At 35.9% G+C, this 22,845-nt stretch overlaps 11 protein-coding genes across 11 annotated transcripts; 2 read left to right on the top strand and 9 right to left on the bottom strand.

Moving 5' to 3' along the window:
• Window positions 1-124: 124 nt before the first annotated feature.
• Window positions 125-1,479, bottom strand: RO3G_01416 (preprotein translocase, SecY subunit; the record flags this gene model as incomplete). The annotated part of the gene is made up of 2 exons (XM_067656007.1): window positions 125-1,206; window positions 1,257-1,479. The coding sequence occupies 2 exons, from the start codon at window positions 1,477-1,479 to the stop codon at window positions 125-127; spliced, it is 1,305 nt and encodes a 434-aa protein (XP_067512108.1).
• Window positions 1,480-1,944: 465 nt separating this feature from the next.
• Window positions 1,945-3,554, bottom strand: RO3G_01415 (uncharacterized protein; the record flags this gene model as incomplete). The annotated part of the gene is made up of 4 exons (XM_067656006.1): window positions 1,945-2,258; window positions 2,312-2,801; window positions 2,860-3,039; window positions 3,090-3,554. 4 exons carry the CDS (start codon window positions 3,552-3,554, stop codon window positions 1,945-1,947), a joined length of 1,449 nt encoding a protein of 482 aa, XP_067512107.1.
• Window positions 3,555-3,880: 326 nt separating this feature from the next.
• Window positions 3,881-4,702, bottom strand: RO3G_01414 (uncharacterized protein; the record flags this gene model as incomplete). The annotated part of the gene is made up of 1 exon (XM_067656005.1): window positions 3,881-4,702. The coding sequence occupies one exon, from the start codon at window positions 4,700-4,702 to the stop codon at window positions 3,881-3,883; it is 822 nt and encodes a 273-aa protein (XP_067512106.1).
• Window positions 4,703-5,885: 1,183 nt separating this feature from the next.
• RO3G_01413 (uncharacterized protein) lies at window positions 5,886-6,491 on the bottom strand (the record flags this gene model as incomplete). The annotated part of the gene is made up of 3 exons (XM_067656004.1): window positions 5,886-6,100; window positions 6,150-6,258; window positions 6,303-6,491. The coding sequence occupies 3 exons, from the start codon at window positions 6,489-6,491 to the stop codon at window positions 5,886-5,888; spliced, it is 513 nt and encodes a 170-aa protein (XP_067512105.1).
• A 450-nt stretch (window positions 6,492-6,941) lies between these two features.
• On the bottom strand, window positions 6,942-7,644 carry RO3G_01412 (uncharacterized protein; the record flags this gene model as incomplete). The annotated part of the gene is made up of 2 exons (XM_067656003.1): window positions 6,942-6,956; window positions 7,030-7,644. 2 exons carry the CDS (start codon window positions 7,642-7,644, stop codon window positions 6,942-6,944), a joined length of 630 nt encoding a protein of 209 aa, XP_067512104.1.
• Window positions 7,645-8,495: 851 nt separating this feature from the next.
• Window positions 8,496-9,667, top strand: RO3G_01411 (uncharacterized protein; the record flags this gene model as incomplete). The annotated part of the gene is made up of 3 exons (XM_067656002.1): window positions 8,496-8,729; window positions 8,779-9,211; window positions 9,390-9,667. 3 exons carry the CDS (start codon window positions 8,496-8,498, stop codon window positions 9,665-9,667), a joined length of 945 nt encoding a protein of 314 aa, XP_067512103.1.
• A 1,041-nt stretch (window positions 9,668-10,708) lies between these two features.
• Window positions 10,709-11,917, top strand: RO3G_01410 (uncharacterized protein; the record flags this gene model as incomplete). Its single annotated transcript, XM_067656001.1, has 3 exons — window positions 10,709-10,720; window positions 10,772-11,316; window positions 11,362-11,917. 3 exons carry the CDS (start codon window positions 10,709-10,711, stop codon window positions 11,915-11,917), a joined length of 1,113 nt encoding a protein of 370 aa, XP_067512102.1.
• A 577-nt stretch (window positions 11,918-12,494) lies between these two features.
• On the bottom strand, window positions 12,495-13,713 carry RO3G_01409 (uncharacterized protein; the record flags this gene model as incomplete). The annotated part of the gene is made up of 2 exons (XM_067656000.1): window positions 12,495-12,938; window positions 13,054-13,713. 2 exons carry the CDS (start codon window positions 13,711-13,713, stop codon window positions 12,495-12,497), a joined length of 1,104 nt encoding a protein of 367 aa, XP_067512101.1.
• A 904-nt stretch (window positions 13,714-14,617) lies between these two features.
• RO3G_01408 (chitin deacetylase 2) lies at window positions 14,618-15,620 on the bottom strand (the record flags this gene model as incomplete). The annotated part of the gene is made up of 3 exons (XM_067655999.1): window positions 14,618-15,109; window positions 15,166-15,441; window positions 15,495-15,620. 3 exons carry the CDS (start codon window positions 15,618-15,620, stop codon window positions 14,618-14,620), a joined length of 894 nt encoding a protein of 297 aa, XP_067512100.1.
• A 2,242-nt stretch (window positions 15,621-17,862) lies between these two features.
• RO3G_01407 (preprotein translocase, SecY subunit) lies at window positions 17,863-19,514 on the bottom strand (the record flags this gene model as incomplete). The annotated part of the gene is made up of 4 exons (XM_067655998.1): window positions 17,863-18,944; window positions 19,007-19,286; window positions 19,386-19,453; window positions 19,508-19,514. 4 exons carry the CDS (start codon window positions 19,512-19,514, stop codon window positions 17,863-17,865), a joined length of 1,437 nt encoding a protein of 478 aa, XP_067512099.1.
• Window positions 19,515-19,952: 438 nt separating this feature from the next.
• Window positions 19,953-20,875, bottom strand: RO3G_01406 (uncharacterized protein; the record flags this gene model as incomplete). The annotated part of the gene is made up of 3 exons (XM_067655997.1): window positions 19,953-19,979; window positions 20,074-20,686; window positions 20,871-20,875. 3 exons carry the CDS (start codon window positions 20,873-20,875, stop codon window positions 19,953-19,955), a joined length of 645 nt encoding a protein of 214 aa, XP_067512098.1.
• Between the last annotated feature and the right edge of the window lie 1,970 nt (window positions 20,876-22,845).

Genomic DNA, 22,845 nt, shown 5'->3' with positions numbered 1-22,845 from the left:
AATTCGAATTATCTAAAATAAATTACAGTTTTTATTTATTTTTAACGCGGGAGGGATAAGCAAAGGTGATTGTATAAATGTAATATGATGAGGAGATATGACTGTGTGCAGGAAGTATTGCTATTTATTGTGCCATCATAGCTTCTAAGCCTAATCCTCCACCTTCCATTTGCTCTTTAGCAAACATTTCAAAATATTGGAAAATGATTGTCACACATAACAAAATACCAGTGCCAGATCCAATAGCACCAACCATATCTGCTACAACAGAAACAGCACCAAGACAGGCACCACCAAAGGAAGCAGCAACTGGAATCACTCTCTTCAATTCCTTGTACATGGAAGTATCACGGTAACCAGCAATAACGAGTTGTTGATCCTTGAGTTGACGTGCGACATCACGGGGAGAAGCTCCAGAGATTTCGATCCATGTCTTTGAGAGAAGAGCACAAGTAGTCAACATGATGCTCACGTAAATAACAGTGTGAATGGGATCCAAAAGAGCAGCGGACATGCTTCGGGGAGCAGAAAGATAATAGGCGATACCGCTGACTGCATTCAATTGAGATGTGCCATCAGTAGCTTCCCAGGTACCAAGAAGACGAACCAAAAAGTTATCAGTAAAACGTTTGTAAAGCATCTGTGAGATCATGAAAACATTGGAGGTCAAGGTAGATTGAAGCATGATGGGCATATTGGAAGTATAAAAGAGCTTGACAGGATAAGAACCACGTTGGCCACGAACACGATTAGACTTGACGGGTAATTCAACACGGAATCCTTGAAGGTAGATGACAAGTAAAAAAATGGCACCGGTAGATAGCAAGCTCATGACATTGGGCATATTTTGACGATAAAAGGCTTCCTTCAAGGCACGTGTCTTGTCATTACGAGTCATCAAGAGGTGAATCAAGGCAATCAGAGCACCTTCAAATTCATCACCACGTCCATTATCCATCGTAGTGGGTGAAAGTGCCTTCCAGAAGATAGTTTCACAAATGTTGGTGGCAATGAAAAGGTTGATACCAGAACCCAAACCATAGCCTTTTTGTAATAATTCATCCAATAATAGTGTGATCAGAGATGCAACGACAAGTTGAATAATCAAAATCAAACAAACACCAGCTCCAATATGATTTGGGTCACCATAAAGACCAGTTAATACTGAAACAGTTGCATGTCCAAAGGCAATAATCATTGCAAATACTTTTATACGATTTAGTATTCAATCAATTTGGAATGGTAGATGTACTTACATTTTTGAGCTCCACTGAATAGCGCTCTATCTTCTTGTAAACTGTAGTCAACTTCAATAATGTTTGCACCAGATAAAAGTTGCATAATCATGCCAGAAGTAATAATGGGCGTAATACCCAATTCCATAAGAGTACCACGGTTAGAAGCAAGAATCACTCTCATCCAGAAGAGAGGATCAGCAGAATCTGAAGACATAATACCGTAAAGGGGAACTTGAGACATGACCAAGAAAATGAAATAAAGTCACTGCTGTCCACATTACTTTTTGATTAAAAGGAATCTATTATACACAAACGTGTCAGTAACATATTCTTTTATCCTTTACTCTCTCTTTTTTTTGACGTGAATCTCGCTTTTTATCCTGTCTTATTCAATGGCACTGTTCTCCTCTTTTTTTTCTTTTTTCTCTTTCTTTTATAACCCGTATAAATTATATTTACCTTTCGATCAGGTGTGGCAATTTCAGGAAGAATGCCCATAAAGGGTCTAACCAGATGTAAGACTCTGACTATAGGTAAGTATATATTATTAGTGTGCTTTTTGTTATTCATAAAAATAACACTTACAACCCATTTTATCGTTAAAGGAAACAAAAATGAAAAACAAAGTGTTTTATTAAAAGTTACATTAAAATTGTAATAAATTTAGTTGTCCAATCAAAACAATACACCTTTTTAAAATTGACTTTTAAAATAGCCCTACTCTTCTACCATAAAATAAGCATCCTGTACAATAAAGAGCCATACCACCCAAGATCCAAAAAAAGAAGGCTAGATCGGTATGGTCTCCACCAGGCACCTTGACATTCATACCCCAGAGACCTCCAATAAGGGATAAAGGAATAAAGACAGTAGCAAGAAAAGTGAGTCTATTCATGACACTGTTGGTCATATTATAAGTCTGTGTTAATTCTAAATTGACTTGAGCAAGATAGTTTGTATGTGCTCTGTGAAGAATACGGTCATAATGGTTTACGTTCTGAAGCATAGTCACAACATGATCTATCTCATAAAGATTAGAATCAAAAAGAGTAAAACAAGTAGTTGTTTTATACCTTGAATATCTCCAAGATATAATAAAACATCATTGAATGCCTTCTTTTCTTCTACCAAGTTATTAATTGGAGTAGACAATGGTATAACGATCGCTTCTTGCTCTTTTGCTTGCTTTTGTTGAGGCATATGCTTTGTCGTATGCTGCTGCTCTAATAATAAAAACTCTCTTGATTTATCCTCATATCTTTTCATCAAACTCTTTATCACATCCAACTTGGAGACCAACAATCGAGAGAGCTGTGTTGACCTTTTTCTACATCGACTGATACGTCTTAACATGTCAGCACGCTCTGATTTTCTCAACATCAAGGATAACTCATCAATAGAGACTGCTTCCATCTCGACTTGCAAAATGATAGGAGCAAAGCTATCAGTGACTGCATCAACAAGGGCATAATTTAACCAGTCCGGTGTAATTGTCATGTATTCCTTCAATTGATCTGATCTTTCTCTCACTGTATCATAATAATCACTCTCTCTAAAATGAAACTGATCCATTTTTAAGTAAAGATGAAAAAGTAATGTTGTATTTATTATTGACACTTACAGTAAGCAAACCTTCTTTGAAAATAAGAGCATAAAAGTTGAATGGTATAATTTTCTCGGTTTCCGAATCAATATCAAAGGCTCTAAAACAAACAAGTGTATAATTGGGAAATAACTCTACTTTTTCTCTAGGTTCTTGTGCTTGGATATCTTCTGCTGTTAGAGGATGTATATGAAAGGTCTTTCATCTGATGAGCATCGTACAAAATTTTTTTTTCTATTGCTATTTACCTTACTAATGATTCTCATCTCATCTACAGTAGGTCTCAAAACATCTACCCACCATCCTTTTGATGTAACAACCGATTCTAGTGCATTCTGTCCTTCCTCTGTCAAAAAGTGTTCCAAGCTAGTTGATATATTACTCTCCTTTCTTGAAGAATAAATCTTGAATCGTGGAGTACCAACGATAGGTTGAGTATCAGCGTATTTTGAGATATCACCATAAAGTTGCTTTTGTTTACTAAAAGTTCTTGATAGCTGAAGTGTGCCCGAAGAAAGTTTTCGAGTGTGGTGTTGAACCATGCGATTGAATGCCTCGATGTCAACATGATCATCTTGATTTGCTTTGTAACGAGGAAAAAGTACATCTGCCTTAACATCATCGTCTTCTTCTTGTTCTATAGCAGAAGATGTGTCGGTTGAAAAACTCGTGTTGCTGTTGTTTTCTTTATTTGTCGAATGAGGATGCTCCATTCGGATTTGAGAAGATCCTATCGTTCTTCTACGAATACTCGACATGTTTCAAAGAATCTGTGTGTCTTTCTTTCTACATTGAGAAAAAGAAAAAAAGAAAAAAAAATTGATATTTCTTGATTTATCTGTAAGCTTTTTCATGCTCCGTCAATGCGGCAAAAAGGGAAGAAAAAAAAAAAAGGACTTAATTGGAAAAAAGATGCTATGATGTGAATTTACCCATCAATCTCATCAAATACTACTAAAACGAAAAAATAAATAGGGTTGAATAAGAATGTGCATATAAAAAAGAATCAGCTTAGGTTAATGTCTTTTTATTATTACTATTATTGCTGCACTGACCAACCATTTGGAACAGTAGGATTATTAAACGTATATTGACCACCTCCTTCTCCAGCATGATTATATTGTTCTCTTTTAATTTCCAATTGTATAAAATACTTTTCCTGAATCATACAACATCCACGACACTGATTCACATCAATCATGACTACACCCGGTAGTTTTTTCTCTCTGTACAAAAAGATGATATCTCCTTGTCCCTTGGCAATCTTTTTGAGAATGTATTTTTGATTGGTGATACTAAAGGACTCAAAGTGCATTTGAGGTTGAGGTGAAATAATGCGCCAACACCAAAATGAACCGAGCTTTTCGTATTCTTTTGCCTTTCTTTTCCTTTTGGCATCTTCGTCTTCGTCCCAACCAAAGAGTGTGCTGAGAAATGACTTGCGCCTAGTAGGAGGTGGAGGTGGAGGTGCTGGCTCTTGTGTCATTGTCCTTGCTGAAGGAGATATCTCTTTGGTGACCACAGTTTCTTCTTTTGGGGCTTCCTCTTGATTTTTAGCTTGTTCTGGACTAGGCACATTTGTTGGAGGTGGAGCAGGTGGCCAAGGATTGGGAGGTACCCATAAGGAAGGAGCTTGCATCATGGGGTTTAACACGGGTAACCCCATCATGGGAAGTGGAAATGCATTCGTTGGATGAGGAAGAGGTCTCAAATGGGGCCAGACAGGTGGCATTCCAAGTTCATTTGGATTATTAAAGACAGAAGGTGGTCTCTCTGTAATTGGATGAGGCATAGGCTGAGGAAATACAGGAGGCATCATTTGTGCCTGATGATTGGGTGATGAGAAATCTTGAAAGGACATCCTTCTGTCTATTGGCGATGGTCTTACCATCGTATCGCTTCCGTGTCGTACAAGGCTGGGTCGTCTTGGCCTATAATCTTCATCTTCATAATCACTGTGGATTGGACTTGCTGGTAAACTATGAATGGATCTTCGTCTTTGTCTGGGAGGTGAATAATGGACCGGTTGTGGCATTGAGTAAGAATTTCTTCGTTTGTTGTTTCTTAAAGTATTACTATTCCTCTGTCTTGTATAATATAATTCATCATCATCTACGGTTACTGGCCTGTGCCGACTGCGTGACCAAGGCAAAGGGGACTCTGTCACGGGATAAGAAGGCATTCTTTTTCGATCTGTACTGTGTGACACATAACGGTCTCGATAGTGGCGTCCATTGTAATATCTATCTTCTAAATCTAGATCGTACATGGCTCTTTGTACCTGTTCTAGATCGTCCTCATCTTCGTAATAGACTGGCATTGTTCTTCTTTTTCCTGTTGGTGATATTCTGTGAGGAAAAGGAGGAGAATAGATGTCTTCATCTGAATAATAATCTTCTACTCTTGTTCTTCTTCCCATTCTATTACTATTGCTTGAGGTTGACATGTAAAGATGAATATAAAAAAGAAAGAAAGAAAAGGGTTAAAAAGAAAAAAAAAAAAAGAAAAAAAAAGGTGTTGAAGGTCATTGTTATTGTTTTACCAAGAAAAAATCTTGCTTGGATAAGCGGTACTTTTTACTATAATTGGGTAACTTAAAATAATACTTTCTCTTACATGTGATACATCAAAAAAGAAGAGAAAAGCATATGGTTTATCATTAATCAAGCTCCATACAATCACATTAAATGCATTCAATCAAGACACGCATAAGCTTGTGTACAATAAAATAATTTCCATAGCAACCACACTCTCACTGATAACCTTAAATTATGATCACTGATCTCTGTTGTTATGAAAGATAAAGTGTGTATTTACAAAGTTATTATTATTAATTTATACATGAGAATCCTTTCTTTTCTTCATTCTCTTTGACAACAATGGATTGGCAGATTGCTTTCTTTTATGTCTCATCAATCTTGCTGAACAATCTGGACAGTACCAAGATCCTTTAGGCGGTTCTTTTAATCCAACACATTCCATATGAAACCATTCATAAGGACAGTTCTATTTTTTCGATTAGCTTCTTTATAACAGCGAATCATTTAACTCACCTGTCCATCACAAGCAACCATATCACCATAAGATACTTGCTGGCAAAAACAATAGGGTCTTTCATCATTATCAGTCTCATCTCTTCTCATTCTCTTTTGGTTCACTTTATATTCTATTTCATCTTCTGATTCTTCTTCTTCCTCTTCTTCCTCTTCTTCATCGCCTCTGTCTGAATACATGTCCAAATCCATCACCACAGAACCTTCTGTGTTTATATTAGTAACGCTGTTTATAGCAATAAATTCATTAGTTACCATGCGGTATTGTATAACTATGTGTTGGTTGTGATAAAGGCATAGCATCAGGGTGATCTCGGTCGTGCTTTTCCAAATCTTTCTTCAATTTATTCAAGTGACGATCTACCTATGAAACTATATGTCAGCACATTCTAACCATCCAAAGATTACTTTTATTACAAGCTTGAGCGCTTCTTCAGCCAAAGAAACTCTTTCATTAGCCAAATCTTCTAATTTATTAAAATCATTTTTCACGCGTTGAATGATCTCTGGTTGTTCTTTTAATATTTTCTTTTTATCTGTTTCTTGGATAAACCACTGTTTATGAATTTTGGCTAGATTATGTTGTGCAGACTTCATTCTTCGTTCGTGCACTACTTTTTATATATTAATTTCTCTTTTTGTTGTCACCAATCATTATGAACCAGCCTTTAGATTGATCATATCTGTTTCTTATTTCGGCCCAGTGATATTGTATTTCACTCGGAAGGTTTTCTAGAGCTAATAACAACAGAATAAGTTATTAAACAAAGACAAATTTTTCCATTTAAATTACTCGATATATATTCTTGTAAATATCGGCCAGAGTCTTCATGAATGTCAATAGTATCATTATAGGGATCCATATTAAATTATAGAAAAATGAAAAAAATAAAAAATTGAAACAAATTTATTCAAAACTGCGCGTGTTATTAATTTTATTCTCTTCAATGATAACCACATCTTTGTTATTTAATACATTTATATCAATACCATTTGTATCAACATTCACAACCTTAATCGTCTTGCCACACTCCATGTCCATTATAATTAAATTTCCCTTGCCTGTCAATAAATATAAGGTGGTTTGTAGTACGTTGTAGGCTGTAACATATCCATCAACACACAATCTGCTTACAACGCTACCATGATTGATATTGTATGGCTTTGCATTTTGCAATACTACTCTTCTTAATTTATCCGTATTTCTGTTATTCCACCAACTATAGATATAAGGCATATCCTCTTCCAATTCGTGATTCTCTCTACTGCATTCATCCGCAGTAAATGGATCCCACTGCACTTGTAATAAATCTGAAATATCCAATACGCTAATCTCGGCTGACTCGCTCTTTTTGTGATCTGTAACAGCAATCAATCGAAGGCCATAAGAACACAGTGGTAATCCTTCTGTTGACGGAGGAGGCACAGCCCAAGCCAATTCGAATCCCCAAGGCTGACCATCGTAAGGTATCGAACCTACCTTGATGCCAAATCGCCAGTCATATATGGATAACTCGGCCGATTCGTAATTCGCAGTACAAATCAAATGCTGCAGTGATGGATAGTGACGAAAATGAAGCATACAGATCACTTGTGTTCCTAGTCGCATAGAATAAATGATTTTTGCATCATTCTCTGTATTGTCACTCTCCTCGGATGAAAAGGGATCCTTGATTGGCTGATGAAGATTGAATTGAATGATATGACCGTAGCCTGCATGCCGATATAACTTGGGACCATAAGCAAACATGTACAAGCTACAAGCATCAACCTGAGCCTGGGGGCATACCAGACTTAACCATTCTTCAACGCCAAGTGTATTATTGTCCGTGGAAGAAAAGAAGAAGATGCCTCTTCCCAGGAGTTGATATTGTGTCATCCCTTTTACATGTGCTAAGCATTCAATATGACCATCATCGTACAACCGATAAATCAAGACGGCTTCCCACACCTCTGGCCAAAGTGCAACTGCAAATAAGCGTACTTTTTGATTGTTGACAACCACTGATTGAATACCAATGATTTGACAATCCAAGAAAGTATGTATTTTATATTCTTGCAAGAGCGCAAACGAAGGATAACTAAAGAATACTATCTTATGATATCCATCACACGCCACAGACACAGCAGCCACACCCCTGCTGGTGTTCGGATTAATGTCATATACCAAGGGTGACTGAATCGAATCGTCTTGATTGATATAAAATGGCTCTAATCGTACATTCGACGCTCTTTTTTGTTGCCGAACCAAGCTTATTATGTATTTTCTCCAATTGATCAAGGGCTGCTTCGCGTAACCAAACGGTATGTTACGTGACCAACTTGGATAGAGTGTTTTAAACAAATAGTACCATAAATACGTATTGTTAACTACTCTATATACTATTGTCATCAATCATCTGTATACTTTTATCAGTTTTGCTCCTTGCCTTGAAAACTTTTTACATACTGTTTCAAGTATCAACAAGTCATTGACATCTCTTGCTGAATATTGACATATTAAAATAAGCAACTCTTCTGGAAGTGATTCCATGGCAGAAGAAAAAAGCGCATAAAACTCCGGCCTTTTTTTTCGTCTTTTTTTTTTGTACTTTTTTCTAAATGAGTGATCAAGACGGATTTGCTATACCCAGTTTACCTTCAAAAAAGCAACAATCACCACCTTCTTTTCCACCTTTAAAATATGAAAAACCTACATGGTCTTCTGAAGCAATTTTTGACTATAAAATAGAAATGTTGAAAGGTGGCCTTAGTGTAGAAACTGCCATTGGCCCCAAAAAAGAATTTGTTACAATCGGAAGACTTCCCATTTGCGACATACAGATGGAGCATCAAGTAAATTATAGACTACATTTGCATTCCACAAGCTAATGATTTAGCTTAGAGCATTTCTCGTTACCATGCTGTTATTCAATTCAATCAAGACGGAGATGCTTTTATTTATGATCTAGACAGTGCTCACGGCACAAAACTCAACAAGAAACAAGTGAGTCCAAGAGAATATATACCACTTAAACCTGGAGATCAATTGAAGTTTGGGGAAAGTACGCGTGTGTGTATATTTGAGTCACAAAAGCCATATGACCCTGAAGAAGAAATGGAAGAAAGAAGAAAGAGAATTTTGCAGGAACGTCTTGCGAAGGCTAAAGCAGAAGCAGGCGAACAAGAAGAGGACGAAGGCGCTTCATGGGGATTTGGTGAAGATGCAGAGGAAGAGGAAGAGGAAGAAGAAGAAGAAGAGACAGAACAAAGGGGGAAATCGGGTGACGCGAGTTTAATAAATATAGAAGCAGAAAAGATGGCACTTGAAGATGCTAGTAAGTTGAATATCGATATAAACGCGAATCATGAACCTAATATCATGATGAATAGAAAGAAGAAGGGAAGATTTGGAGTTAATGTACGGAGATGACAGTGATGAAGAATTTTATGACAGGACATCGAAAAAGAAGAAGAAAGTAGAAGAAAAGGCAGATACGCACGATGAATTGATAGTTAAACAAAAGAATACTGAATTAAAGATTCGAGTACTTGTTAAAAAGATTGAAGAAAAGAAGGCTGAGGAAGAGGAAAAGAAGGCCGAGGGAGAAGAAGATCTGGATAGTTATATGAATCGTATATCAAAAAATAACACTAGCAATAGTAAATCACTATTTGCTCTTCAAAAGGAACTCACAGAATTAAAAAAGGTAACAGCTATTTATTCTATATTTTACGTGTCTAATGTGATGTGTATTAGGATAACGAGAGGCTCATTAAGCTGGTGGAATTAACTAAACCTTCTCATATTTTATAAAAGCTTCAAATAATCGAGCGCCATCCAAGCTGTTTGAACAGAGGGCAGCATCATTTCACCCTTCATAATAAACTGCTTTAGTTCTTTTACTGACACATCTCTTATGATATCAATGTGTTCTTCATAATCCCTTTCCATTGGTTTATCATCATCTACTGGATCCAAGCAGAGAAAGGGAATAAACTTATTTTTACCCCATTTCAGTTCACTAATGCCATCCTCGCCTTCGAATAATTTAATCCATTTACCGCCTTTTAAATGTGCTTCTTCTGATAATTCATGCTTTGCTGCCTCTAATACACTACTTGATGGTTAGTTTCACATACAATTCTGTTTTTACTGCTGTCACCTTTCATGCTTTCTTCTATCAAATGAACCTGCAACACAAGTATATTTCTGCTTTATAATTAATATAAAGAATGAAGATATATCATTTACTGTACCATTTCATTTGTTCCTTGACAATATTCTTTTAATATACAAGTAGTTGACTTTTTTGTATCAAAAGTGAACACTACGACAAAGGTGGGATAAGAAGTGTCATGTCCAACAATGTCCCATTTTATAACTCGACCATCTTTAAATTCTGTTGTACGATCCCATACAGTAATGAATCTTACTTTTCGTTTAGTAAATGATATTCTAATTAAAACGAACAATACCTTTTATGAACAACTTCATCTTTCAAAATGACAGCTTCTTCTTCTTGCCCACCCTTCAACATTTTGTTTGAGCTACACTCCTTGAAATGAAATAAAACAAAATAAAATAAAATAAAATAAAATAAAATAGCTCACTTCATACACTCACACACACACAAAAATAAGATTTGCTCTCCCGTTTTTTATTATTTATTATTTTTCTTTCCTTTTTTTCTCTTTTTCTTTCTTTCTTTTTCATACAAACAAATTCGTTTCTTTATTTCTTTTTTTTCTCTTTATTTCTTCTTTTCTTTTTCTTTTTCTTTTTCTTCTTTTCTTTTCTTTTTTCTTTTTTTACACGCTCTCTTTTCTGTTTGATGTCTAAAAGTGTAAGATAAGTAAAAGTTATAGTAAAAAGAGCATGAATTTATTTTAAATAGACACCTTTTAACAACGAATCAATAAAGAGTGAAGAAGATCCATCGATGGGATGGCAACCCTTTGGCAGTAGAAGACCCAGTGTGATATCGCCCAATGAAGATCCAATAAATCGTCTTCAAGATTATGCCTTCCCACACTCAGTCATAAATGCCGCAACTTGGTATCCAGACATAGCCTCTGTACCCATGTTACCAGAAGTATCTGTTGAACCCTTTTTCAGAGAACAAAGATCCATGTCTTTTGCTTATGATTGGCCTGTATTTACAAATACGTCGCCTTTAGATACAATGCATGAAGAAGAAGAAGAGGATGACTTATTACGAGCCAGAGTAAGATCTAAATCAGTCATGGATATATGGAGTCCCCTTAAAGATCAAAGCCGTCGACTACCATTAGCACCCCCTCCACCTACTCTACCTACATCATCTTTATCATCATCATCATCATCATTTCAAATGTCGGCTGGGGATAGAGAAAGAATCAGAAGATTTTCACTCACCCCTCTTACATTAGATACCCACCAACATAACCATCACCCTCACAGGTAAAACTTTGCTAAAACTGATAAATTTATTTCACTAAATAATAGCAGTAGTCATACTTTACTTTCTCAAAGACGTCATTCACTAGCAGGACCAACACAGCCATCCACCATGGATACCTTAACTGAAACCGTTGAAAGTTTAGCCATACAAACCACATCCAGTGAAGAAGAAATGAATATGGATGATATGGGAAAAGGAGTTAAATTTGATGCTGAAATATTAAAGAATGCAGTGTTTTATGTGATTGAATTTAAAGGAGGAAGATCCGATATATTTTACTCATCTACGCCCACATATAAGCAAGGTGATTTGGTCATTGTTGAAGCAGATAGAGGTCGTGATCTTGGTAAAGTCAGTGCACAAGACATCACTCGATTGCAAATAGAAAATTTTTATCGTAATAATCGTAACACGGAAGAGGATGAGAAAAAGCAGCAAGAGATTTATATTAAACGTATCTTTCGTCAAGCAAGAAGGGATGAAATCACACTGCTGTTAACAAAAGGACAAGATGAATCAAAGGCACTTGCTGTCTGTCAATCAAAGATTAAGCAAAAGAAACTTTGTATGCAAGTCGTTGACGCAGAATATCAATGGTGAGTGGTAACAATAACATGGACAATAATTTTATTAACGAGTTTATTCAGGGATAGACGAAAGCTAACTTTTTATTTTATTGCTGAAAAAAGAGTTGATTTCCGCGAACTTGTTAGAGAACTATTCAAACTTTATAAAACGCGTATTTGGATGTAAGCTTTCTGTTGGCTAATTTTTTTTTTTTAATATTCATATGTTTTTCTTAGGTGCACAATCAATTCAATCAAAATATTTAAAAAATAGATTGCAAAACCCAGTTTATTCTTTTAGGTCTTTATATTCTTTATTATAAAAATATCTTTCTTTTGCATTATAAAGATTCTATTATTATTATTTTTACTTTCCCTTTTATCACCCACTCACTCTCTGAATTAATCATAAAAATATACTTTATTACTGTTTTTGTCCCTGTTTGACTTAAAAATAAAAGAGCATTTAAACGCAGCTAACGTTCTCCAACAGGATACCCTTTTATACACAATAAATTATAAATTTATCATTTTAACTCAAAAGCTAGTATCAATCATCTTTATAGAGTGTACTTAAGCCTATGAATTTCTTTATTCTTACAATTAAGCTGTTACTTTCTAGTTCGATTCTCAAAAAAGCGAATGATTTCATCTGCTTCAGTGTGAAGCACTTTAGCCGCAATGTGGGAATCTACTACGGCCTGTCGACTGCGCGGAATCATTTCCTTGTAGTAATCATCAACAGCTTTACTTAATGATTTTTGACCAGAGACGACATTTTTTATCTCATTAGCCAACGAGCCTGCATCCAAAATGGCTTGATTCGCACCGTTTCCTCTAAACATGGTCATTGGATGCGCCGAGTCGCCAATCAGGACCACACGACGGTGAGGCGACATCAAAAGATCATAGACAGGTTCTCTTTCGCGAATGGTGATCCTTTTGACAGGCGTATCATCAGGAGTTCCAACGATCAATTGTCTGTAAGCGCCTTCATAGGCTGAAGAAGCCCATGATTTAAGAGTATTCATGACTTTTGGTCTGATTTGAACCATCTGGAGCGATGAATAAGGGTTCTTGATCAGAGCGACTGAGAAACCAAAAGACCTCAAAGGGCTTGCCACGACTTCGGTCAATTCTATTCAACGAGAAAAACAAGCTAAAACTCACATCATCCGTTGCCTTTCCAATCACAACCGTGATCTGATTTCTTTTCTTTGCAATCTGCTCCCATTCGCTCTCTGTTATCCAACGACAGCAGGCATACCCATGGATAGGGTTGATCTGTGTGAGCTGATTGAACTTTTCATCTCCGAGCAATTGACGAGCGATGGTGGACATACAACCGTCTGCGGCCACAAGAAGATCTCCTACTGTACGTGTTCCATCCTTAAAGATAACCTCAACTCGATCTTCAAATTCCTCATAGTGACTCATCTGCTTGTTCCAGCGAACCGTCTTCTCTGCCCCCTTCAAGAGCCAATTCCTAAACCGCTTTCGATTGACACGGTACCCTTGATAGGCAGGCAGTTCAAACGAGGCAAGCTCCAAGTTGCTTTGACTGTCAAAGAACAAGAAATGAACACCTCCTTCGTTGTTTTCATGATCCACGCCTACGTTTTTGCCAAAACCTTGTAGTTGATCCTTGGATAAATGCTCTCTCAGAGCCTTGAGTCCATCATGAAAAGTAGTAGAGAAGCCTTGATGGCGCGAATCTGGATCAGAGTCTCTTTCAAATACTTCACAGTCAACACCTTTATTTCCTAAAGCATTAGAAAGCATTAAACCAGAAAGACCACCACCAATGATCAAAACTTTAAATCGGGTCATTATAAAACGTTTGAGAAGAGAAAAAGGGAAAAAGAAGTGATCTTTTTAAAGATAAACTATAGAATGTTTTTATGTAAGTCGAATTAAAGTACTATCATTTTTTTTTAAAAAAAAGGGGGGTGTATCATCATTATACAGAAGAAAAAAGCGGAGGTTTCAATAAAAAAGGCCCTGTCTTTTTTATTGTTTGGGTTACATGTTTTATGTTTATATTGTTCTCTATCCGTCTTTACTCAAAAAGGTATCGTTTTTAAATGAATGGCAAACTATACAATATCTTTTCCCGAGTCCAAATCAGTCAAAGCGATAAATTATTCTTCAATTTCAACTGATATACAAAGTGAGTGATCTGCACTTATATCATGTTGTGGTTTGCATCATTGAGTATCGAGTCAACAATTTGATATATTAATTTGATCCAGTAGTTGTAAAGGAACCTTCAAGAACCTGTTACACCCGGTTTGTATGAAACTAGCACATAAAAATATTTACTTTCACAAGAAAGAAACAACGCATAGATAGGGTAAACAAAATCTGACAGTGCTTTGTTGCTTATAGTTCACGGTTGTACTTTTAATAAAAATATTAGTGCTTTTTTTTTCTTTTTTTACATTTCAAATAGCCAGCTTATATTTTGGGGCATTCAATATAATTTTACTCAATATTTTTGTCAAACAGAAAGCTTTACATTATGCATAATGTTGGCTTCTAAATAAATCACAAGGTTCTTAATAATAAACAACATGCGGATTATCATTAAGGGGAAATACGGCTGAAAGGAAAATTACTGCCTATAAAATTTTAATTTCTAAAACAAGAATGCAAAAAAAAAAATATACACAAAATGAAAATAGGATTGGCACGTTTGTTATATTTGAATATTATATTGAGAAAAACACAAGTTTTAAGCAAAGACCAAAAGACCCATGAGAGCAGCGACCAAAAGGGAACCATTCAATTGGATGGTAGCTCCGGCACTCTTGGCAGCAACAGACAAGGTGGAAGAGCCGTTGGAAGCAGTAGCACTGGCACCACCGATGGCTTGTTCAAAGGTAGGGAAAGTGACGGTGGTTTCTACATAAGGGTTGGTGATGTTCATACAGGTAGCAACGTCCAAAACGTGAGTGTAAGCCTTCTTGATTTCTTCATAGTGATCCAAGAAGAAGCCCATGGTCATGTTATTGATTTCATGTGTCAAGACAATGTTACCAGAGTTGGCAAAAGTACCGTTGGAACCCATCTTGATGTAATCTTCATAGTTTTGGCTGACGGTTTCAGCAGTGATACCAGGAGTTGTACCAGCAGCCCAATCGTCAGTGTCCAAGTTCCAGAGAATAGCAGTCAAGTTCAATTGAGTAGCAATCCAACGGACACGATCATCAATATCACCTTGAGCCTGTTGTATGTTTTAGTAAATTTTGTTTTCTTTCAAAGCCATAAAAAAAAACTTACAGGACGCCAGTATTTGGGAGTAACACCAGTGACATATTTAATAGCCTTTTGAGTATAGTAAAGTTCAGCAAGGACTTCTTGGTTAGTCAAGGTAGTCATCAATTGGTGAGACCAGGTGTGACCGGCGATGTGGTGACCATCCTTAATACCACGCATGGCACCATAAGGCCAGTTAACAACATTAGAGCCAATGTAGAACATGGATGCCTTCAACTTGTTTTGTTCAAGATAATCATAGAAAGCATTGTGAGAACAGTTGGGTCCATCGTCAAAGGTCTAGACAACAAAATGAGTATGTTGCACAAATGTAAAAAACCAATTATATTTACCAAACCCCAGACATCAGGTTCAGGACAAGCGTAAATGTCAGCATTGATACCTTCCGTCTTTGGAGTCTTACAGTTAGTGCTAGACCACCAACAGGCAGGGTCACTAGCAGTGTCATAACCAGTCATGTCAAGACCACCAGTAGTAGCGCTAATGCTTCTGACAGGGAAGTTGGGAGCCTTTGTCCAATCAATAGAGTTATATAATGCTTGGAACTCGGCACTTGTGTTCATACCATTAGAAGTAGCAACACCCCAGTTAGTAGGCCATTCCTTTTGATCAAAAGCAAAAGGGGCTTGATAAGAAGTACACTCTTTAACAGGATCAAGAGAGGTGGTTTGATCAATGGCGGGAATGGTGATGTTGGTGGGATCTATAGTACTTGTGAAGTTGGTTGTAACGGCGTTAACGCTGGCAATAGCAACAGCTGAGAAGATTGCAGTTTTCCAAACCATGATGATCAAAAATCAAAGCGAACTGAAAAGGAAGGGAAAGGTGGGAAAATAAAGGTGGATTTGAAAGAAAGAAGAAAGAAAGTGTGTCTACTTCAATTCATCTTTTTAAAACAATAAAAAATAAGCGGTATAAATACTTGAGGTTACAATTATGATTAAAAAAAGTAATAGACTTTTCCCTTTTTTTGATTTGTAGCTTGTTGCATTTTTTAGACTAAAAAATTCAAGTTCAAAATATAGAGTTACACTGAATCAATGAATCTGAGCTTAATGGCTCTGTAATCTGTTTTAACTCTCTTTCTTGTTGTATGGTTACTTGTAGTTCTCAGATTTTTTTTTGTCCTTTAAGCTTTTTTTTTTTGGTTGAATAAGCCATTTGTATTTAAAAAAAGGAATTTATTTTATTTGAGCAAAATGTACTGCAGTGACAACAACGCTAACCGGGTAGTTTTGCCTTTTGTATCCCCAGGCATTGGCTTTTTAGCAGTATATGACGTGATGCGATACTCCCAATTTTATGATAATTAACCGTCAAGGCTGAAAGAACGTGGAGGGCCTAATATTTTCACCAAATTAGTTGATTTAATTCTGTGTATCACTTCATAAAGGCGTACTCCTAATTATTTAGATGGAATCATCTGAGCTTTTTTTTATTTTAGACCTTATTCTATCCATGCCAAAAAAAAAAGAGAAATGACAGAGAAAGAGTTGTTTGATGATTTAGAATGAAATATAAGATATGCCCTTTATTTCAGGATGAAACAAGGGCTTTGGCTCAAAGTTAAAATATAACTTTAATAGGAGAAAAAGTAATTTTCCTTTTTTGTTCAATTATATCCGCATTTAGATATTTATTGAACATTTTTACTAAAAAAAGATTCCTTTTGAATGTGCGCGTGAAGAAAAGACATTTGTGCGCCGGGGCTAGTTTTAATTATAAATAAATATATATTCCCTTCAACAATGTGTATATAAAAAAAGAGAGAACACGAGGAATAGAAAGAGTGAGAGGTTAAAAATAGAATGGCCGCAAGGATACTTTAGGATCGTCAGTCGTTTGAGCCGTCGATCGGTTGAAGGGAAGCGTGCTGTGCGTATCCGAATTATATTACAATTGTTTGATATGAAGTAGAACGAGGAGCATATGATATACCACCAAGTGCGGACATCTACATAACTCCGTAAGAATATCTATAACGAGGTGGCACAATTGTCTAGAGTGCTTCCCAGGCAATATTATGATTGATTGTATCGTATACTGATTTTACAGTAAAGACTAGAGCAGGAAAGAATACATGATAGCAATAAATTGCTTGGCTTAAGGGACTTGAAGGTTCTCAAAATCTAGTAGAGATATTATTCATAAGAGCACTGTATTACTGAAAAGACTACTGTAGCCGCTATTCTAATTTTCTCTACAAAAACGGGTAACTTGAACTGATCGGCTCAACCTTTAATAAGCTGGTAAAATTTGTGCAACTCATCAATTTTTGAGTACACGGTTCAAATTACCTGAAAATATAAGAGTATTACGTTGAAAGAGTAGATTTTGAGATACAAGTGCTTTTGAATGTTGCTTTTCCTTGATTTATGTTTTCTCTGGTCATTAACATTTAAATATCTTTGAGCTTTGTTTGGTTATTAGCAGTTTAGCAGGGCATTTTCGCCACGTTATAAATTTAAAAACCATATTTTCTATTTCTTATAATTGAAAAATTCTATTGTAGTATGTTATTAAAAGCAAATGATACTAGATGTGTTATCTATGCTTTCTTTTTATTAAAATATACAAAACTTTTTTTTTTCCATTTAGATATGTATGTATGAATATATAATAAAGGAAAACGCTATAAAAACGAGAAAAACATTTCCATTCTTAAACGTATCTTTTTAGATTGAACACAACCTATTTTCCTTATTGGAGAGCCATCATGTTTTCCATGGAAAGGTTTCCTTCCATTTGTTCTCTAGCAAACATTTCAAAGTATTGGAAGATAACCAAGACACTAATCAAAATACCAGGGCCAGTACCAATACAACCAAGAACATCGGCAACAACTGAAACAATGGCTAAGGTAGCACCACCTACAGAGGCAGCAGGAAGAATAACACGATTTAATTCCTTGTACATGGAAACATCACGGTAACCAGCAATGGTTACTTGTTGATCCTTGAGTTGACGTGCAACATCACGAGAAGAGGAGCCAGAGACATCAGTCCATAACTTGGACAAGTAAGCACAGGTGATGATAGTAAGAGAAGCATAGACCAATGTATGAACGGGATGAAAAACAGCATCCATCAATCCTTGAGGGGCAGAGAGGTAGTAGGCAATGCCACCAACAGGAACGGCCTTGGCAGAATTTTCCAATGTACTCCAGACACCAAGAACGCGTACGATCAAGTTGTTTCCAAAGTAAGTATAAAGCAAATAAGAAGCCAAGAAGATATTGGCAAATAAAGCAGATTGAAGCAAGATAGGCATGCTGGAGGTATAGAAAAGCCTAATGGGATAAGATGCACGTTGACTACGCATACGGTTAGATTTGATAGAAAGTTCGACACGGAAACCCAAAAGATAAGTAGTAAGAGCAAATATCGAAATGGTAGCAATGGCATTCATAGCGTTTGGCAAGTCTGGGCGGTAGAAGGCATCCTTGAGAGCACGGATCTTGCTACTGCGAGATCCCAACAGATGGAAAATGGAAACAATAGCTCCTTCGTATTCATTGCCACGATAGGTGGGAAGTGAAGAAAATGACATAAACTTCCAGAATACACTTTGACAAACATTGGCAGCGACGAAAATGTTAATGCCAGAACCTAAACCGTAACCTTTTTGCATTAATTCATCCAACAGCATGATAACAACAGAAGAGAAAACAAGTTGAAGAACCAAAAGGCCACATCCGACAGTACCAATTACATCAGTATCTCCATAAAGACCAGTAAAGACAAGAACAAGTGCTTGAATGATAGCAATCAATACAGCAAATACTAACCGCAATAACAGAAACTTAGTTCTATCTCTCTTTAAGAAAGTAATAAAATATACATACATTTTTGTGCACCAGAGAACAATGCACGATCTTCTTTCAAGTTGTAATCAACACGAATAAAATTAGCACCTGCTAAAAGTTGCATGACCATACCAGATGTAAGAATAGGAATCACGCCCAGTTCTGTAAGAGTACCCCGGTTGGATGCCATAACAACACGCAAAGAGTCAAGGGGATCGCAAGACTCTAAAGATTGAATACCATAAAGACGTAATTGGGACATAACCATATATGCCAACAGAGCTACACCAGTGTAAACTACTCTTTCATTGAAAGGTATCTATTAAAAGATGTGGGTGTGAGTAAAATTCTACTTTTTATTGAAAAAAAAAACAGTGCATCCTTTTTCATCATCTGAAATAATTTTTTATTTTCTTACCTTTCGATCGGGTGATTCGATTTCGGGAAGTGCAGCCATAAAAGGCTTAAAGAAAGAAAGTACCCGGACTATATTCATTGATAAGAATGCTTGTTAAGGTATATAGATATTAAATAACTTACGGCCCATTGTTTATAATATATTTGAACGCGAAAGCAGTAGAACAAGAAGAAAAAAAGGAAAAAAAAAAAGAGCAGGGAAAAGATAACACGGGAAGATGTATCCACCAATCACAAAAAGCAAACAATTAGCCAATAAGATTCGGCTATGCTTTTATTTCCGTTTTTTCCTTTTAAGCATTTAAGAGTATACTTTTCATTATTTGTTAATCATGTTTATAAATCTACAGGCGATAATTTTGGTGTACTGGCGTTACTTTCTGATTCATCTCTTAAAGAGTTCAAGATGCTATAGCATTCTTCAAGAATATCTACACATAATCCTTGACCTGTACAACAATAAGTAAGCTACACAACACGTTCTTTTATAGATATTATTCTAAGATTATAAGTACCTTCTGGAATATTTCCTCTATCATCGTAAAACTTTCCATCTTTTCTCAAGTCATCAATACTTGATAGCTTCATTTGGTATCTAAGAAAATATCAGTAACAAGATCAAGTTTTATCTTTAAAATGACGTACGGATAAAGTTCTTCTGCAGAGCAAGGAGCCCCCATTTTCTTTACTACCGAAAGACATTGTCGAACACTAGTCAACTGATTGTAAACAGGTGTTAAGGCTTCTGATACAGGTGTGCTTTCATTTAATAATTCAAAGATCATTCTATAGCACTTGTGAAGTAAAAAATCGAGGACGCACTGTCCCTCGGGTGCAACACCTTGATCATTAACAAATTTGCCAAACAATTCTGGATTCTCTTGTTCATCGTAGTTCATGTAATTATATTTTAATTTTACAATATCGTAGAGTTGATGTTGATAGGTGAATAAATCTGTTTGACGCAGCGTCCACTTATGTGTCAGTTCCAGTCTCTCCAAATGTCCCTTGATCTCCAGTAATCGTTCACGGATACTTTGTAAAGCAGGGGAGAAATCTTCGGAACAAGCAAATATGACATCGTGAGATAAGTAATACAATTGTTCCAATAAAGAGATTAAAACGCCTTGTCCTGGTGGCGTGGTTTCATCTGGTCCAAGAAATTTTCCATCCACTCGAAGATCATCAATCTCGTGTAATTCATCCTGTAATGGCTTAATATCATCCGGTGTATATTCCTTTTTGCAGCAAATTGAGCTAAGATTTCGACGAATACGCAGCATTCTGTCTCGAATAGGAATACTATTAATTATTAATTTTAGTCATGAAAAGAAAAAAACGGGGAAATTCGTTTAACCGAAATGAATACTTACAGTTCATCATCTACTTCTCTAATCGTGTTCAACAAATTTTCATAAATTTTTCCTATTTTTATGTATTGAAATAAACATAGCAATGCATGTCATTAAATATTTTTTCTACTTACCGCATTGTATAAATTTATACCGCAAAACTTGTATGGCATATTCTGGTACAATATCGTTTTTGGTGTCTTGAATCAAAATCTTTTCTATTTCATCTAATTTTGCTTTATAAGGATGCAAGTATTCTTCTTCGTATACTCCAACTTCATTCAAGCGATCAAAGATATGCTGTATCCAGTGATGAATATATGTATGATATTGAGGATAAACTATTTTACCTTTATGGTAATCACTTGTGAATATACAGAAGAAACTAGTTGAATGGAAACATACTAGATCAGTACAAGCAGTAATGGTTAATGCTATATAAACTTACTCTCTTTTACTCTTCCCAAAGACAAAAAGCATAAGCTCAATATTTGTAATATTTCATCTAATACGTCATCTGTTCTATTGAGTTCTCTAGATTCATCCAGGAGCCTTCCACCTCGTATTTCACTTAGTTTCTTCATCTGCTCTTCAGTTTCTAAACGAAGTGGCATTATGTCATCTAGCTTTAAATAACTAGAACGATCTCGTTTGACAGCTGAAAGTCGTGCTCGAACATTGATGAGGTTTTCAAGAATAACCTGTTCTATTTTCATTTATTTTAGAAATCACCAAAATAAGCATTCCCCATCTCTTATTTACCTTCCTTAGGTACTTTCTGATTCATTGTTTTGTTGATACAAAAGGACTGTAAAAAAAAGGGAAGAAAATGGGTATATTAGATTTTGCCTTCAACTTTGCGGATATTAATTTTTATTTTGCGGATTCTATTTTTTTAATTTGCAGCTTTTTCCGCTTTCCTATATTCTTACTATATTTGGAAAACAATTCAACACTCGTCTTAGACATTTTAAGCTGCAAAACAACAACAGCTATAACTCGAATTCGACATTTATTACCATCAACCAATTCTTATAGACTCGAATAGTCTTCAGAAATCAGCAAACCATCTTTTTTCTACAGAGGAAGCTGGTTGTCTTCTCTTAACTTTTAGCAAAGAGTGTAAATGCTTAATATGCCCAAACTGTAATCAACAAGGTCACTTCCGACGATGTGGTTCTACCAAGTCAGATCCACCACATCACTTGTTCCGCTGTGTTAGCTGTGGCAAGTGCTTTCAAGCAACATCAATCAAGCATATTATTCACGATTCATGTCAAGAGCAATCGCAAATTCAGGCACCGACAGACATGGAGGAAACGAGATATTCACAAGAAAATAACAATACGCACACACCAGTAGCCAAAACGACTTGCAAACTCTCCTTGGTACAATCCAACGGTTGACACAAGAATTTCAACAGGCAAGAGCAGAAATTAATAGCCTTCGCTCTCAAACTGATGAAGATCATACAATCAATTCCAATTAAACATATTCTTTTAGAATATGTATTGTATTCATCAGAGTTCTTTGATAAGAAGAGATATCCACTAATATAACAAAATCCAATCCATTGTCAGGAATATTGCTCATCTTTCACGTAATTGAAATATCGCGTAAAATAACGTTATTCAAATCAGTGAGGAATTCCCAGAATAAAAAGATAATCTATGACAGACATATAAAAGAACAAACGAAAAGTTTTCATGATCATAATTAGAGATGACACTTGCTAAAGTACCTGAAGATTAGAAGAACGTTTACAATAGAAGATATCAAGTCACTCACTCAATAAGATATAAATGTCTGTTTTCTATGAGAACAATTTTTTTTTACTTAAACTGAACTGGATATCGCAGAACTGAACGTTTGACTAGTATAGATGGGTTGCTTAGAGCTTAGGTAAACATTTTAAATTTGTTAGAAAGACAACCAGTTGATTAAGATCCAAAAAAGAAAAGACAATGGATAGTTGGGTAGTGAAACGCTGAGATAGGATGCGTACAAGTGCTCCTTTAGACTTATACATTATAACTGTTTTTTATCTCTAATAGACGTTGTTTTGAGGATTATTTTGTAGTTCACATCATTTCAGATTGTTAATACCAT

The sequence above is a fragment of the Rhizopus delemar genome, genomic scaffold (genome assembly GCF_000149305.1).
Source record: "Rhizopus delemar RA 99-880 supercont3.1 genomic scaffold, whole genome shotgun sequence".
Taxonomy (NCBI): Eukaryota; Fungi; Mucoromycota; class Mucoromycetes; order Mucorales; family Rhizopodaceae; genus Rhizopus; species Rhizopus delemar.
This window is presented reverse-complemented; position numbering and strand designations above follow the sequence as displayed.